We start from the raw sequence: 18960 nt of genomic DNA on the forward strand, positions 1-18960 counted from the left end.
AATAACAATAAAGACAATATGACGATGATGATAGAATATAACTTTTTTTTACTATTTGTATTGATTATTTGTACCTGCAGGATCGAGTAATTCGTTATCGGACCTTCCTTTCTAACTGCTGGTTATCTAATGTATTAATTAATTCCAGACCTATTTTCCTCAACCATATCTACTATCTCTCTCTCTCTCTCTCTCTCTCTCTCAAGTGGTTGGGCACCATTCCTTCCGCCCGTCCTATCCCAAATCCTTATCCTAACCCCCCTTCCCAGTGCTATATAGTCTTAATGGCTTGGCGCTTTCCCCTTGATAACTCCCCCCTCCCCTCTCTCTCTCTCTTTCAAACACACACACACACAATCGGGGAGCCTCACGGCTGAGGGGATAGCGTTCAGGAGTCGTAGTCCTAATGGTGCGGGTTCGATTCCCGGCGGAGGCGGAAACAAAGGGGCAAAGTTTCTTTCACCCTGATTTTCCTGTTCACCTACCAGTAAATAGGTACCTGGGAGTTAGACAGCTGCTACGAGCTGCGTCCTAAAGATGTATGTGTTTTAACGAGAAATATATGTAGTAGATATAACAGGAAAAATAAATTGGTTAGAAAGGCGGGGTCCAAGAGCTAATAGCTCGATTCTGCAGGCATAAATAGTAAATACACAGTCAGAGTAGTTATAACAGGTGGAATGCATTAGGCAGAGATGTGGTGGAGGCTGACTCCATACACAGTTTCAAATGTAGATATGATAGAGCCCAGTAGGCTCAGGAACCTGTACACCAGTTGATTGACAGTTGAGAGGCGGGACCAAAGAGCCGAAGCCTAGCCTGGTAATCAACCAACCTAGCTCAACCTTGACCGGGGGTAACGGTCAACCCCCGCAAGCACAACTAGGTGAGTACTCACACATACTCCCAGGATGCGGCCCGTAACAGCTCTCTAACTCCCAGGTATACTCATTTACTTATAGGTGAGCAGGAGCATCAGGGTGAAAGAAACTCTGCCCATTTGTTACCGCTTCGCCCGGACCCGATTCCCGAGCGCTGTCCACTCAGCCACGAGGCCCGGTATATGTGTGTATTCACCTAGTTGCGCTTGCGGGGGTTGAGCTCTGCTCTTTCGGCCCGCCTCTCAACTGTCAATCAACTGTTTCTACTACTACTACTTCCCCCTCCCCCCACTCACACACACACACACACACACACACACACACCAGGAAGCAGCCCGTGCTGTAACTCCCAGGTACCTATTTACTGCTAGGTAACAGGGGCATAGGGTGAAAGAAACTCTGCCCATCGTTTCTCCCCGGCGCCCGGGATCGAACCCGGGACCACAGGATCACGTGTCCAGCGTGCTGTCTGCTTGCTGTGGGGGAGCCGGTGTGTGTGTGTGTGTGTTTACTAGTTGTGTTTACTAGTTGTGTTTTTGCGGGGGTTGAGCTTTGCTCTTTCGGCCCGCCTCTCAACTGTCAATCAACTGTTTACTAACTACTATTTTTTTTTCCCACACCACACACACACACACCCCAGGAAGCAGCCCGTGACAGCTGACTAACTCCCAGGTACCTATTTACTGCTAGGTAACAGGGGCACTTAGGGTGAAAGAAACTTTGCCCATTTGTTTCTGCCTCGTGCGGGAATCGAACCCGCGCCACAGAATTACGAGTCCTACGCGCTATCCACCAGGCTACGAGGCCCCCTATAATGTGTGTGTGTGTGTGTGTGTGTGTGTGTGTGTGTGTGTGTGTGTGTGTGTGTGTGTGTGTGTGTGTGTGTGTGTGCGTGCGTATATACTTAGTTCAGGGATCAACAGTATATAAAGATTTTTCCCGTTTCAATTACGTAAGTGATGCATATTACAAATCATTACTGTATTTCTACCATTAACATATTTATTTTCACCAGCGATCTTCCTTTGTTCATGTTTAGTGATATCGAAGGAAAAAAAAAACAGATTGAGGGTGATGTGCTGTTCCTTCCAGGGGAAACTAATGTGTGAGTGTGGCAGTAGGTGGTGTGGCAGCAAGTGGTGTGGTAGTAGGTGGTGTGGCAGTAGGTGGTGTGGCAGTAGGTGGTGTGGCAGCAAGTGGTGTGGCAGTAGGTGGTGTGGCAGTAGATGGTGTGGCAGCAAGTGGTGTGGCAGCAAGTGGTGTGGCAGTAGGTGGTGTGGCAGTCGCCACTATGACGTCACTGCCCACTTACCGCGCAGTTACGCACAATCTGACGCTTCCCTCCCATAATCTACTAAAAATGTGTCTCTTTTCAGGCATTTTTACCTCTACTATATTTATAAATGTTCAAATAATTTGTGTAAATAGTTTTTAAGAAGAAAATAACTGATACAAATAATTAAAATGCAGTAATATGTGATTGACTATAGGCTATGACCTAATTCATTACCCACCACCAAGACAAGTCTGCTCTAGCACAATTGGTTCTATTACGCAAAGTATAACACCAAAGTATAACTGATATAACACCAAAGTATAACTGATTCTTCTCGGTGTATCGAGAGGTATCGTTACCCCTCTCCTCAGCGTATATACATCGAATGTTTCAGCAGTGAAGTCGAGTTGATCAACAAGTTATGGTGGGCGAACTTAACCAACCATTTTAAGCATAACAACAAACATTATTTTCTCTTGACAATATATAATCCTGTACGAAATAAGCAGGCAAACCAGGCAAACACACGAGCACAACACTGACATGCGAGCTTGCAGGCAATTTGCCTTTAACACCTAAATGGAAACACTTAGTGCCTTTATCAGAGTGATGGATAAGCCACCTAGGAAACTGCACAGACACAAAACGCATTCAGTAGTTTGGTGTCATATGAAGGCACAGCCTCAGGGTTTATTGAACTATGCAATGCTAACAATAGCCTCACTTTAATTGGCAACTAGTTTAGACAAACTGCTGTATCATTTAATTAAGGATGACCCGTTATAACTATAGTTAAACATGACGTATACATCATTGCCGTACGCGTAGACTTCCCCCCCCCCAATGTGTAGGTGGCTCTCAGCTGACCAATAGGCTTTCTTTATTATTATTATTATCCAGGCGACAAGGGGTTGTGTATATACACTGTACATCGAGAGATATCGTATCCTCACTACATGTACACCGCTATACTGGTGTAGGAAGGGTTAAAACTTTTTTTTTTTAACTTTAAGAAGTGGCATAACACACTTTAAGGTATGGGATAAAAGGGGTTATACCACCCCGTTTATGCTATCCCTTAAAGTTTAGCAAAGCAAATTAAATAGTTACGCATTACATAGGAAAATGGAAAGGGCCATTGGAACATGGAAAGGGACATAGGAAAATGGAAAAAGGGACATAGGAAAATTTTAAAGTTTAACTACAGGAACACTCCTCTCATAGTTCATGTGAGACACTTGCATCACAGCTCTCAGGAGTTCCCCTAAAGGGGAGCTTGTCTCACAAGCGCTAGAGTGCCAAGGGTCTCGGTAGTACAGTTGAGATCCTTCTCGGCTCACAACCGGGAATCCTCGGTTCGAATCCTGAATGGGATGGTTGGGCACGATTGCTTTCATCTAATGCCTATGTTCACCTAGCAGTAAATAGGTACTCATGTTGATGACCAAACCACAATTCAGAAGGTGGAGAAGCAACGACGTTTCGGTCCGTCCTCGACCATTATCAACGGACCGAAACGTCGTTGCTTCTCCACCTTCTGAGTTGCAGATAGATCATTTCTTCAGTCACGTTATTGTCACTCGTCGTCCCCAGGTACCCATGAGTTAGGGTATTTGTGTGTACGTCTGATACCATACTACTTGTGAAGGAGGAAATGTATATGTTTACCTCTCAGAATGTTTGGTAATATGTTTATTGTTTGTGATGTGTGTCTATGTATATATTAACACGTTGTACTGAACGGGGTGAGAATAGCTTGAGCTACCTCATCCCTTGGTGTGTATTTTACCTCAATAAACTTATTTCAATTTCAATTTCAATGAGTTAGGCTACTGTGGTGTTGCGTCCCGGGGAAGGTCGGTAATTTCGTCCTTGGGGGGACCTCAATACAGACCTATATGTACGTAGGGATGCGAACCTACACTCAGAGTACGTAGGTCAGTCAATGGCAGCTGCCAATGGTAACGCAGGTCTATTGTCATCGTAAACATAAACCATACAATAAACGCCTCATGTAACTTCCAATTAAAAAATACTTTTCGTAAAGTAATTAATTATTTAATTCTCTTTCATGAGACCCCTTGAGAAGTTTCTTTTTTTTACGACAAGAGGAACTCTCACTTAATAACCAAACTAACCTAACCTGACCTAGGCTAACCTAACCTAATCTAGCCTAGCCTAACCTAACCTAGCATAACCTAACCTAGCCTAACCTAATCTAGCCTAACCTAACTTAACCTAACCTAGCGGGGGGTAGAAATAGCCTAAGCTACTCTATCCCTTTGAGATGTATTTATTGCTTATCTCAATAAACATACTTGAACTTGAACCTAACCTAACCTAGTCTAACCTAACCTTATAATGTGCATTGGACTTACACCCATTCTCTAACACTCCTCAGGTATAACAAGCCTATAAGCATGCAAGAATTAGATGTCCGCGAGCCCCTCTTCCCTAGAACCTCCCTGACCACCAGGACCTCATCCCTCCATCCTTCCCGGAAAGATATTTTTCTTAACTTGTCAACCAACAGGCTGTCGTTACCACTCAAGGACCCACGTTAAACAACTTATATTGTATACCTGCATTCTCTTTCTTCTGTACTGACGTCATTGTGGCATAACGAGAAAGCAGACGGGGAGTTTCCCTATCGCCGGCCGGCTTATAAGTAGTTAAGGCTGGCTCTGCCCGCCACCTCACACTTCTGGAGGCTGTTTACCTGAGAGAGGAGAAAACCCGCTCGTCTCTCTCACCTCACCCCGCTCCTGTCCCAGTAAGTCCACAACGGGCTCACCATAGCCCGTCCTACTTGCCCCGCTCCTGTGCCAGGTAAGTCCACTACGGGCTCACCATAGCCCGTGCTACTTGCCCCGCTCCTGTGCCAGGTAAGTCCACTACGGGCTCACCATAGCCCGTGTTACTTGCCCCGCTCCTGTGCCAGGTAAGTCCACTACGGGCTCACCATAGCCCGTGCTACTTGCCCAGCTCCTGTGCCAGGTAAGTCCACAACGGGCTCACCATAGCCCGTGTTACTTGCCCCGCTCCTGTGCCAGGTAAGTCCACTACGGGCTCACCATAGCCCGTGCTACTTGCCCCGCTCCTGTGCCAGGTAAGTCCACTACGGGCTCACCATAGCCCGTGTTACTTGCCCCGCTCCTGTGCCAGGTAAGTCCACTACGGGCTCACCATAGCCCGTCCTACTTGCCCCGCTCCTGTGCCAGGTAAGTTACGGGCTCACCATAGCCCGTGCTACTTGGAACTTGTTCCGAGTAGCTGAATCTATAACAACAAAATCTCACCTCAGGACGCCTCATCCAGTTCGTTCCTACTATATATCATTTGTTATTTCTGATTCTGATTTATTACTTCTGATTCGCTGCTCTGTTAAGACTGATTAATTTAATAGTCACAAACTAAAAGAGAATAATAACGCTGCAGAAGACATTTATTTTAATGGCTCAAAGACAATAGCTAAAATTCAGGAAAAAAAAAGAGTTAATGACATAATCTTCCTTATAAATACACCTCCGCTAATGGCGTCATTCCCATTGTAACCAAAATACTCCCTTAATGATTTGTATATTCCTTACGTGGAAGATTACACATGATCCCAGCATTCATTACTCGTCCGTTCTTCCATAAGACCAACAGCGTGTTTTGAATGTCATGAAGATTATCACCTATACACAGTATGCAACTTTTAACACCATGTTTAGCACGCTAGATAATGAAGAACAACAGTCTTAAGTCCCAGTTTCCGTTCAGTATGGGTTCACAACATGGAAGAGTTGACAACATGGAAGGGTTCACAACATGGAAGGGTTCACAACATGGGCTGAGTTTGAATTCGTTAATGTTACAATTTACCAGATTGAGGGATTCATCTGAGTATGGCCGACATGATAGGCTAATAGCCTATCATGTCGGCCATACGAATGCGTTCTGGTGCAGAAGATGATCTACTGCTAATTGCAGCCATCAGAAGGTACGTGGAACCCATGCTTGGTAATGTATAGAATGTGAAAAGCTTAACTCCAGCCTTAACCAGCCTAGCAAGTTTGTGTTCCTTGTCCTTCTCTCAGTTGGCAGCCGAGGATGACCAAACGACTTGGAATTTCAGCCATGTTTTTGTATTTTTTAGAACAATTCAAAAAAACTTTGTGAAACTGCCTCTCTCCCCCAATGTGTGTCTCTGTCCTCGTGTGTCTCCTGCACTCCTGTGGCCTTGTGTACTCTGTGACACGCTCCTGTGGTCTCGTGTACTCTATGACACGCTCCTGTGGTCTCGTGTACTCTGTGACACGCTCCTGTGATCTCGTGTTCTCTGTGACACGCTCCTGTGGTCTCGTGTACTCTGTGACACGCTCCTGCGGTCTGTGCTAGTTGCTGTGAGCATAATTTGGAAAAGGCGTATTTTGTCGTAAGTTCAGTAGCAGAGACTAGCCAGACAAACAATGTGTGTGTGTGTTAGTGACTTTATAAGAATTTAATTTACACGCCAACATTTTTATACGACCTATTGTTACTTTTTTTTAAAGTGTTTCAAATAAATACATGAATATAAATGAAGGTACATTCTGGTAGGGATGACGTCACATTGTTTACATTTGATCCTGGTAAGGATGACGTCACATTGTTTACATTTGATCCTGTAAGGATGACGTCACATTGTTTACATTGAACCTGTGCCAAAATATTCCTCCTGCAAATTACGTTCACAGCTATTAAGAATTCTGTACCTCATGATATTATTGAATGTAAATTTGTTAATTAAAGAGTATAGGGACTATGTCTCTAAACACGTTCGCTCTCACGGCCGTCTTTGGGAGAGGTTGGAAGCCAGCTATTGTCTACATGACAAAATTTGTTGAGAAAATCCATAGGGGCCGTTATGAGGATTCGAATCTATGCGGTGGGTAGTCCCACGCATACGCCCCAGACAACCAGGTCACGACATGGTCAAAAGGATTGCAACCAGCAGTTCTACTGAACACACGAGGGTTTCCTGAGGCTTCCACTGAAACTGGACCACGATTTTCACACAATCCCCCCATGCACTCTGGCTGTCATCTAGGAATGTTCTACCTCTTCTATTTAAATAAATACTGTAAATAAATAAATAAACTTGATTTCCCGTGACCAGTGCCATCACCAAGGTCTCTGTTGTACACATGTCAGTCCATCATCCAGGAAGTATAGTACCTATAGCAACTATTTGGTCAAACGTACAAAATGACCAAGCATAAAGTTCGCGTTTTGTACACTTGTCTTCCTTAGGAACCGTCTACAGCCCGGGAACGTAACCGAGCGGCCGGCCTGGAGCCCTACTCTCACACTGTCACCACAACCGCCCCACCTGGAGCTGACGGTATCATCTCTGTTACCTGTGCTCGCTTCTGGAGGAAGTCAATCATCGCCCAGCTTAGTCACCCTGTTGCGTCATCCAGTCACGTGTGCGCCTGGCCGGGCGCCCGCTCCTGCAGGAGGCGTTGTTGGTGTCGGCTGGGCGACGCCCTTGACGGTATACATGGGGGGCTTCCCATAATGGTGTATTAATTAGTTTTCATGACGTGTTGCAGTTTGGATGTATTCTACCACACACATTTCCACCGTGACAAATAAGTATTCATTTTGTCTTGTTCCCGCCAAAATATTGGCATGGTGGTTATTTTTACGTGACTTGTAAATTAGTTTTACAATTAAAAGTACATAATTTTTGTTTACGACCGTTAATCCCACATTCTCACACCTGGTGTAATGTATGACCTGGAGGAGGCGGGTGTCCCCACACCCTCACACCTGGTGTAATACATGGCCAACACTCATCACCCGTGGAAAACCCCACTGATGCAACTTTGCTTCGCGGCCACCTTCCACGTCCTGCAGGGACCTGTCGAGGAAGGGGTTCCAGCACACCTCCTCCCCCTCCATGTACTCACCTACTTGTGCGTTGGGTTGAGCTCTGCTCTTTCGGCTCGCCTCTCAACTGTCAATCAATCAACTGCTACTAACTACTAACAATTTTTCACACACACACACACACACACACACACACACACACACACACACACACACACACACACACACACACACACACACACACACACACACACACACACACACACACACACACACACACACACACACACACACACACACACACACACACCAGGAAGCAGCCCGTAACAGCTGTCTAACTCCCAGGTACCTATTTACTGCTAGGTAACAGGGGCATCAGGGGTGAAAGAAACTCTGCCCATTTGTCTCTGCCGGCACCGGGAATCGAACCCAGGCCACAGGCTTACGAGTCCCGTGCGCTGTCCATCAGCTATTAGACCCCCTCCATGTAGTGGAGGTGATGGAACCTATGACCCCCCCCCCTCCATGTGGTGGGTTTGGAGTCTTTGGAGTCCACTTAATGGCAACGTATAACAAGGACGGCAAATATAAGAGTCACTGCATCATACAAACAGTGTCTCACTAACCGCATTCGAGTCCCCGAAAAAACTTTCATGACCTCGAGACTAAACATATAAAAGCCTTTGTATTCCCTAGTCAACACACATGTATACAGGTTGCTGGTATATGACCATTCGATATGAGTTTTTAAGCATTTAAATAGGGCATACAAGTATGCAACAATTTGGAGCGAGCCCCTGCGACGCATATCTCAGTAACGTCATAGAATGGGTCAACTTGCACCACAGTTGAGTAGCTTATTCTCTGTACATCTGTTCCAGAGTAGCCTATTCTCTGCACATCTGTTCCAGAGTAGCCTATTCTCTGTAGATCTGTTCCAGAGTAGCCTATTCTCTGTAGATCTGTTCCAGAGTAGCCTATTCTATGTACATCTGTCCCATTGTAGCCTATTCTCTGTACAGCTGTTCCATTATCGAAAACCAGAATTACAAATGATATAATTGTTGAAGCTTTCTGTTAACATTAAAGATCACTGATAAAGCAACCTGTCCACCAGGTGTTGATATTATGTTGACAACATTAGGGATCGAAGAGCACGTAACCAATTTGTACAGACTGAATACTGTATGCGGGCGTTGTGACCCCAGGCTCGACGCCTTCAAAGCTTAAACATCTGTCAAGACAAATGTCACTCACTTAATAATATTAATAACCGCAAAACATAAAATAAAAGTTACAGGAATCGATACACGCACACACTTTAGTGTTCATCAGGAAACAGAGCGACAGATCAGTGTCTGGCACTATATGGCTTAATTCATTCCCATTTCTGGTCTGAAACTTAAGTGCCGTCGCTAATTCCCACTTCATAAACACGCGTATGAAATGGGTTTATGACGTTGTAGAGACGCTATGTTCTGCTATTTAATATTTAATTCACCTTAATGGTATCCAGATATCGAGCAATCACCGCCAAAAATCTAGGTCGGGGCCGCTTTCACTCTGAATAAAGTCTGTGATGACTGACGTCATAAATATATGATATAAATCAATCACTTCACACGGGACTGACACACTTCACACTACTGACCACCAGGCACACTGGAGACCCTACATCTACCCGGAAGAGGAGTAGCCAGTGTGACCTGGGTATATGCACGCTCCTTCTGGGAGCACTGACTCACCTCTCACCTCTCACCATCACAGAATTACAACCTTTGCCCGGTTCTGTGCACTCACAACACCTTCTCTGACGAGATCACAACCTAACGACACTCTGGAGATGACTACGTCTTGCTGCTTTGGCTGTATATCGTCGGGGAAGTCCATGCGGCTGGGACTGCTGAAGGGGGAATTCCCTGTCAGAATAATAGTCACGCCACAGCGGCTCGCTGCGCTCCGCGACCGCCAGGCGCGTCAAGCGTTTCTCAAATTCTGCACGTCCCGTATAATCTACTTGTTCTTATTTTTGTTCGATACAAGACATTTCTAAATTGTAATGTATAATCTGTTTGGCAGAGAGCGAGGAGAACTGAATCGCTTGGCGGTGTTGGAGGCTAGCAAGGAGAGAGTTAGGGCAGACAGCGAGTGAAACTTTCACTTGATCCTAGGCTCATCCCCCGTCTCTCTCGTCCTCTGACAAGGGAGTCGAGTCCCCCTTGGTTATGCAATATGTTACCCAACTTGCAGGAAATGTATTATACGATATAACTTTATGCAAGCACCTTTTGTGATCCGTGAAGGTGACCTGACAAGGATGCCTTTCTCACGGTTACTCAGTGACCTGTGGCCTTTGACCTGACCGACAAATTGTCAGCGATTGTGCTGGTATCATTACAAGAAAAGTGGGGTAAAATTACAACTAGTCAGTGATGACCTTGTACCGACAAGTTGTACACAACTAACATTTGATAACTCGACAAATTGTAATAAATTTTAGATCAAGAGCTTCAATAAAATATTATAGATACAAAGTAAAGTTAAATCTACAATTCCAATGAATCTATCGTTACAAAACCATTCATGGAGAGCCTCATATATATATATAAATGACTAAAATTAAATCATCAGGCTCCTGGATGTTACTCCTGCTTGGGTTATAAGTATCTCTGGAGTTTATTTAACCAAACTATTCGGTCAATATTCCCCCAAGACCGACCAATGGTCATTCCGGAGTGCGCCAACAGCGCCCCAAGAATGCGTGCGCGTGGTTACATCAGTGCGCTCAAACGTCCGAGTCACGGAGATAATATAACGCTACAAAGAACAATTGTTTATGCCTTACGCTGGTGGCGTAAGGTAAATATCAGGAGAGATTATTATCACTAAGCCAGCGTGACCATATATCACTGGGGAGAAATATGAGGACAAGAAGCTGTGATTGGACGGAGGAAAGGAACGGTGCCCAGCCACTTGAACCATCGGGGATCGAACGCGGCCGACGTACAAAATGCGAGGCCGCCGCGTTGTACCAACCAGTTCAAGAGGTTGGTATTCCTGGTGGCGTAGGAGTAGCACAATCGCTACACGTCTTGCAAGCGATTTCGTCTGGGTTCGAGTCCTGGGTAGGGAGGATTGACTGAGCGCCCATCTTAAACTGTTCAATCAGCAGTAATTGGTTAACCCATTGAGGGATTGTGGGTATAAGGCTTAACGTAAAGTATGGGAAGAGAAAGTTCTAAGCCTACTAATAGGAGTCACAACTCACAAGTCCACCCCAGATAATTGTCCTAAGTCCAAGTGTCAACAAACTAAGTCCAAGTATCAACAAACTAACCCCAAGTGTCAACAAACTAACCCAGAGTGTCAACAAACTAAGCCCAAGTGTCAACAAACTAACCCCAAGTGTCAACAAACTAAGCCAAAGTGTCAACAAACTAAGCAAAAGTGTGAGGAAACTATGAGGATAAAATTAGGTACTTTTTGGTTTACTTTTAAACAGGGCAGAGGTTGGACAATTTTTTAATTCATCAGGGAGTGAGTTCCAAAGACTGGGCCCCTTTAATTTGCATGGAATGTTTACACAGATTTAGCCTGACTCTGGGGATATCAAATAAATATTTATTTCTGGTGTGGTACTCATGGGTTCTATTACGCCTATCAAGGAAAAGTTTCAGATCAAGATTAGCATTTAGGAACAAGGGTTTTGTACATACAGATAGCACACGAGAATGTGTAGAGTGAGTATATGTTTAGCATGTTGAGGGACTTGAACAGAGGGGCTGTGAGTTAGGTTCTTTTAATTGCCTTATAAAATTTAACGAATAAAAAGGTTTTCGTGCCTTAACATCTTTATATTATGATAATCACGACATATCTGCATTAAAATCAGTGTGCAATTCCGGTTTTGGCCTCCACCGCCTTCTCACTTGTTCCCTTGTAACTTGTAACTCACTTGTAACACTTATATGCTGTGCTTCCTATTTTAACCTGCTATGTTAAATGGGATTCTTGTATTGTGATTTGTGTATTTGTATTCACTGAATTTGTGCGCCCCTTGAGGGACTTGAAGTAGAGGGGGAAGGGGGGGGGGGTAGAAATAGCCTAAGCTACTCTATCCCTTTGAGATGTATTTTTTTATTGTCTCAATAAACATACTTGAACTTGAAGTGGACTTTAATATTTTTTCGGGAGCTTTATTTCCTTAGTTTCCGAGCTGTTTTCTTTACCGTGTATGTTGTAATAAACTATTCCTATATTTACAGTTGTTTCTCCCTGTGAAGATTATTAAACAATGGTGATTATAAGAGCGCGGAAGTTCAGCCTGGCCAGGGCCGCCAGCAGCCCTTGGGCCCGCCCCGGCAGCTCCCAGTCTTTAATTTGGCACCTTTGTGGCACCTTTGTGGCACCTTGGTATAAGCCTAACATGTATATATACATTGGCTGCCTGTCCCCCTACAAAATGATTTAGTATTACCTAATATTTTATCATTTAATTTAAATATTAAATAAAATAATTCATTAAATTATTATAGTAAGTACTTAATAATTTAATAATAAGTAGTAAGTACATAAAAATGATTAAAAAGTACAGTTCAGTCATAGGAGATTCCTAGATTGGAATTCACTACCAAATTTCAATATATCCAAGTATTTTTAGTGTGACATGCTGCTATTATATGCATAAATTGTTGTTTTAATAATATTACGCTTAACCACTTGGGCTGGACGGTAGAGCGACGATCTCGTTTCCTACAGGTCCGCGTTCAATCCCCGACCGTTCAAGAGGTTGGGCACTATTCCTTTCCCCCGTTCCATCCCAAATCCTTATCGTGATCCCTTCCGAGTGCTATATAGTTGTAATGGTTTGGCGCTTTCACTTGATAGTTCCCCCCACCCCCCTGAATAATATTACGAGAGCAGTATTTACGGGTTACTCATGCCCGTGCCACCTCTTGGGTGGCTTAATCTTCATCAATCGAGAGCAGTACGTCCTAACCAGACGTTATATGATGATATCCTCAACAGTTGATAAATAAAAGTAATTGCAGAACTCCAGTTATCTAATACTTATCATAAATGGTATAAAACCTTATCATAAACCAAGGGATTTGTAGATCAGTGTTTAAAGGGAATTCGGAAGTAATAATAACAGAGCTGATGCCATCTGTCGGCAGAAGAGAACACTATCAACTGGCTGGTCAATAGTGGCCATAAGATACAGCTTACGCCATCTGTTGACATCAAATTACACTTATAACAAATTACCCTGCAAAATACCACTAACGCCATCTAGTTTTTTTCCAACGCACTACAAATAGCCAAACAGCAACCCATAAGGCGGGTTGTTGTGCTCGGGTAGGAGGTTCCAAGCTCCGCCCACAGATGGTATGGTGTGCATAATAAATGGCATATTATTGGTAGAGACTCTTTGTTGACATTCACACAACAGCCAATCACAGGAAGGGATCAGCTAAAGGCTCCATCCACTTAATAAATCATCTTTATTCAGCACACCATCCTTGCTTATGACATTCTGCTTCAACTTTAATCTACCTAAAAAGTGAAATGTTAAGTATTTAAAAGTATTAATATAGTGATAATTAAATACTGCAGGATGTAACGGGTGTTACAGAAACATGGGCTGGCTACCTGACTTGTGACGTCATCAGTGGGTGTTGCCTCACACAAATAATATCGGCGATACAATGCCTCCGCCCTCTTATTGCTCTACATTATTCAGTTAGATGGAAATTTGTGTTGTATAAAACAGAAATTGTTGTTCTTTTGTACAACAACAAGGTTATAGAGCAAAAGGATGTATTTCTTATTTTGCATTTGAATCATATAAGCGTTGGCAATCCCCGCAACAGCCAATCACAGGAAGGGATCAGCTAAAGGCTCCATCCACTTAGTAAATCATCTTTATTCAGCACACCATCCTTGCTTATAACATTCTGCTTTAACTTTAATCTACCTAAAAACTGAAATGTTAAGTATTTAAAAGTATCAATGTAGTGATAATTAAATACTGCAGGATGTAACGGGTGTTACAGAAACATGGGTTGGCTACCTGACTTGTGACGTTATTATTGGGGGTTGCCTTGACACAAATAATGATACGCTGCTCTGCCCTCTTATTCGAGTAAATTATTCAGTTAGATGGAGATTTCTGTCAGGTGCAAAACAGAAATTGTTTTTTTTTTCACAACAACCTTGTTGTTGTGCACAAGGACCTATTTATTAGTTAAAATTTTATTCATAAAAGAGTGTTGGTATTCCCCGCAACAGCCAATCACAGGAAGGTATTTCTGGAAGCTCGGCCTCCTTATGGACTCAGCACATCGCTCTAGCTCATGGCTCTCTCTTTCATCTCTTGTATATACAAACTATGACTTTTTTCGATTACTGTTATAATTAATAATATGAGATATAAAACAAAAATGGTTAAATTCTGTCATTAAATGGACTTTGTCTGGTATACATACAGACATACACCAATTTATTACCATTCATCCATTATTAATTTCAAATGTAATGTATACTGTCTAGTTTTTTTCCTCTCGCCATTACTTGGTGCAATATTTGAAAGTTGTCTATTTATTTATCGATCTATCTATTATCTTGTATTTATATTTACAAGTTTCTGTGCTTGGAAGAAAACTCTGCATTGAATTGGGACTAATTTATTAAATAATATTATTTAGTATGAATTTATATTTACAATTATTATTAATTACAATTATTTATAGCTTAGTTACTTTCATGTAACTCGCAATCGTATATTCTTAACATTAATAGCCCAAATTAGCACAAATTGCTTTTAAATTAGCCCAAAAAGTAGCAAGAAGCGAAATTAAAAATTTGGGAGCGCGGGACTCTCAAAAGTAGCCCAATTCGCTATTTGTAGCCCAATCTGGCAACACTGGCGCGTGGTTGTGCGCTCAAACGTCCGCGTCACAGAGATAATATAACGCCACAAACAAATTTAAATTGAAATAAGTTTATTGAGGTAAAATACACACAAAGGGATGAGGTAGCTCAAGCTATTCTCACCCCGTTCAGTACATCGTGTTAATACATACATAGACACACATCACAAACAATAAACATATTACCAAACATTCTGAGAGATAAACATCTACTTTTCCTGCCACAAACAAAGAACAATTGTTTATGCCTTACGCTAGTGGCGCAAGTTAAATATCAGGAGAGATTATTATCACTAAGCCAGCGTGACCATATACCACTGGGGAGAAATATGAGGACAAGAAGCTGTGATTGGACGGAGGAAAGGAACGGTGCCCAGCCACTTGAACCATCGGGGATCGAACGTGGCCGACGTACAAAATGCGAGGCCGCCGCGTTGTACCAACCAGTTCAAGAGGTTGGTATTCCTGGTGGCGTTGGAGTAGCACAATCGCCACACGTCTTGCAAGCGATTTCGTCTGGGTTCGAGTCCTGGGTAGGGAGGATTGACTGGGCACCCATCTTAAACTGTTCAATCAGCAGTAATTGGTTAACCCATTGAGGGATTATGGGTATAAGGCTTAACGTAAAGTATGGGAAGAGAAAGTTCTAAGCCTACTAACAGAAGTCACAAGTCTACCCCAGATAATCGCCCCAAGTCCAAGTGTCAACAAACTAAGTCCAAGTGTCAACAAATTAAGCCCAAGTGTCAACAAACTAACCCCAAGTGTCAACAAAATTGCAGAATGCAACCGCATTACGTAAGTGACGTCACACAACTCGCACAGTGTCTATAATATATATTTTATATATTATATAAAGGTGGTGATCAGCTGAGGTAGAGGAGGGGAGGGAATGGTGCCCAACCACTTGTGAACAGTAGGGGATTGAACCCTGACCTGCATGAAGCGAGATCGTCGCTCTACCGCTCAATAAACGCACTATTCTTATCATAAAAAAATCAGGTGTTGAAAAAACTCACGTTGTAAAAATATGTAGATTATATTTGAAAGCTTAATTGGTGACAACACTAATTACCTCTACGATAACCCGGGCGACATAATATGTAAATAAATGGATAAAACTATCACTAAGATATCTACGACCCCATTAGGATTCGAACCCCGCTGCAGGACTCGCCTCACTGGATTCACCCATCACTCTTGAACATTATATTGTAGAATGTCCCATATTGACTGACTTTCGCCCTCCTGGGCTAAGGTATGCTGAACTGTGTAGTTACTACACGAGTACTGGAACACTTGATGATATATTGGACTTGTATCCAAGATTGACCATGAAATATATCAATTATACAATGTATATATATGATGCAACTATATAACCTGAGCTTGTAAAAGCACTTTCATCACCTTCAGTGATTAAGTGCTTAATTGCACACTAGTTTCTTTATCAGCTATCTCACCCTGTCAGGGTAAATGAGACAAATGTATGTGAATGCATGTATGTGTATATATGTATGTATATGTATATGTATGGGTATAAAGTATATATAGAAGCTGATCAGAATTACATTTCACCTTTGTAAATGTACATTAATGACACTATGTAAAAGACACATCAAACACTTTATGTAGGGCATACGTAAATCTGTGTATCTATGTATTTACGTATGTAGGTTAGCTTAGCATTTTAAAAGCACCGAATCACCTACTGTGGTTGAGTGTTCAATAAACCCCTGAACTATATGTTTAACACATCTCTAACCCTGTCCATGGAGGACAGAAGAAAATGTATATATGCTGGTTAGCATTGTAAATGTCTGGCCACGTCTGTGGTAGAAAATAATAATAATAAAAAAATCCTTCTCCAGCTGAGATTGGTAATGTGTTAATTGGGTTTGGAAGTTGTAAGCTGCCCCAAACGTTTCAGGACCATCCGGCATAACCAACTGTTGTAAGCTGCTACAGCCTGGCGTCCGGGGTCACTACAGTCTGGGGTCTGGGGTCACTGCAGCCTTAGGTCTGGGGTCACTACAGTCTGAGGTATGGGGTCAGTTTACAGTCTGGCGCACTACGGTATGCCAACATTATTTGTACACACCTGCTACTACCACACCTGCTGCTACACTACATCTGCTACTACTACACCTGCTACCACTACAGCTGCTGTTATTCCTACTAACACAGCTACAAGAATGAACCCCTTAGTCAGCAGAGATAGCTGGAATTTCATAAGCTGGTTATTCGATTAAAGAATTACTCACATAGAGAAATGTATTTTTTATTTTTGTTAAATCCTGTTAAAGTCAGAGTCATCATACCCCATGACGAGTACAGACAGCTTCCTGCCAGCGCTGAAGCCACCAGCTCCTGGTAAACAGGATCTGAACCTTCAGGAGGCCGGGACTCCACCTCGAGGGGTAAAAAAAAAGTGACTGCAGGTTACACCAGCACAGGTTAGGATCCCGCAGGGGGAACCACCGCCCGCCCCTCGGTAACAAGTTACGTCTGAACAAGGCGATCTTGCAAGATGCGGGCCCAGGTAAGCTGGATTATGAAAGACCTAACCAGACTGCAATAATCGCATTGAGTAAATTGACTGAAAATAATGTTTAGTACATAGAACCTGTACTAATATGTTACGTATGTACAACCATCCGTAAGATGCGTCTGGGGAACACAGAGCCCAGTCAATCCCAGTCAACAGAAGCGGACGTATCACGCACGAACGCGGGTACCACTCGACCCGAGCTTCACAAATATCCATTCTCTCTCTCGTGAAAATAAAAATTAGAAAGAATTCAGAATTTTGTTCTTGTGATATTCCTACGCCGACAGGGAACGCCTCAGGTGAGTGTCGACGCCCCCCAGGGTCCTGCAATGGCCAGTGGGACGCCTCAGGTGAGTGTCGACACCCCCCAGGGTCCTGCAATGGCCAGGGGGACGCCTCAGGTGAGTGTCGACGCCCCCCAGGGTCCTGCAATGGCCAGGGGGACGCCTCAGGTGAGTGTCGACACCCCCCAGGGTCCTCCAATGGCCAGGGGGACGCCTCAGGTGAGTGTCGACACCCCCCAGGGTCCTCCAATGGCCAGGGGGACGCCTCAGGTGAGTGTCGACACCCCCCAGGGTCCTCCAATGGCCAGGGGGACACCTCAGGTGAGTGTCGACACCCCCAGGGTCCTGCAATGGCCAGGGGGACGCCTCAGGTGAGTGTCGACACCCCCCAGGGTCCTCCAATGGCCAGGGGGACGCCTCAGGTGAGTGTCGACACCCCCCAGGGTCCTCCAATGGCCAGGGGGACGCCTCAGGTGAGTGTCGACACCCCCAGGGTCCTCCAATGGCCAGAGGGACGCCTCAGGTGAGTGTCGACACCCCCAGGGTCCTCCAATGGCCAGGGGGACGCCTCAGGTGAGTGTCGACACCCCCCAGGGTCCTCCAATGGCCAGGGGGACGCCTCAGGTGAGTGTCGACACCCCCCAGGGTCCTCCAATGACCAGGGGGACGCCTCAGGTGAGTGTCGACACCCCCAGGGTCCTCCAATGGCCAGGGGGACGCCTCAGGTGAGTGTCGACACCCCCCAGGGTCCTCCAATGACCAGGGGGACGCCTCAGGTGAGTGTCGACACCCCCAGGGTCCTGCAGCCGCCCGGGAACACCTGAGGTGGACGTCCCTGCTCCTAGAGGTCCCTGCTCCTAGCACCCTAGCAGCCTCACAAGTTGATAATGATTCAGCCCCATGACAAAGTCGACTGAGGAAAGAAAGTCAGAAGAACAAGTCATTGACAACGAAGGCTTATATGATGCTGTTGTAACCGACAACCTCAACCATTATGTACGAAAAGAACGTGGTCGAAGGAGAGAATCTGCAGCAGTAGGAATTCGCCTTGATTCAAATACTCACAGGCTCGTTATCTGGTATCTGGCTGGATACGATAGCTGAGCTGAGGACATACAGGCAGGACACCGCCTAGAGTCCTAGTAGACTGTTAGTCTAGTCTAGACTATGGACTAGA

The 18960-nt window shown here is 44.2% G+C and overlaps 1 protein-coding gene and 1 long non-coding RNA gene across 5 annotated transcripts in view; one reads left to right on the forward strand and one right to left on the reverse strand.

Moving 5' to 3' along the window:
* LOC123773739 (nuclear factor NF-kappa-B p105 subunit) overlaps positions 1-10230 on the reverse strand; it is a 56365-nt gene extending 46135 nt beyond the window's left edge. For 2 of the 4 annotated variants that reach the window (XM_069312362.1, XM_045767632.2), the window contains exon 1: positions 9762-10230. In XM_069312362.1, the coding sequence (XP_069168463.1) occupies positions 9762-9778 (17 nt within the window). In that variant the 5' untranslated portion in view covers positions 9779-10230. Of the gene's footprint in view, positions 1-9517; positions 9673-9761 lie in introns of those variants that run through there. The other 2 variants (XM_069312367.1, XM_045767634.2) reach the window with 2 other exon arrangements.
* On the forward strand, positions 3773-7876 carry LOC123773741 (uncharacterized). The gene is made up of 2 exons (XR_006774861.2): positions 3773-4930; positions 7435-7876. It is a non-coding gene; the product is annotated as an uncharacterized lncRNA (long non-coding RNA).
* Positions 10231-18960: the final 8730 nt, after the last annotated feature.

Source organism: Procambarus clarkii, chromosome 72 (genome assembly GCF_040958095.1).
Source record: "Procambarus clarkii isolate CNS0578487 chromosome 72, FALCON_Pclarkii_2.0, whole genome shotgun sequence".
Taxonomy (NCBI): Eukaryota; Metazoa; Arthropoda; class Malacostraca; order Decapoda; family Cambaridae; genus Procambarus; species Procambarus clarkii.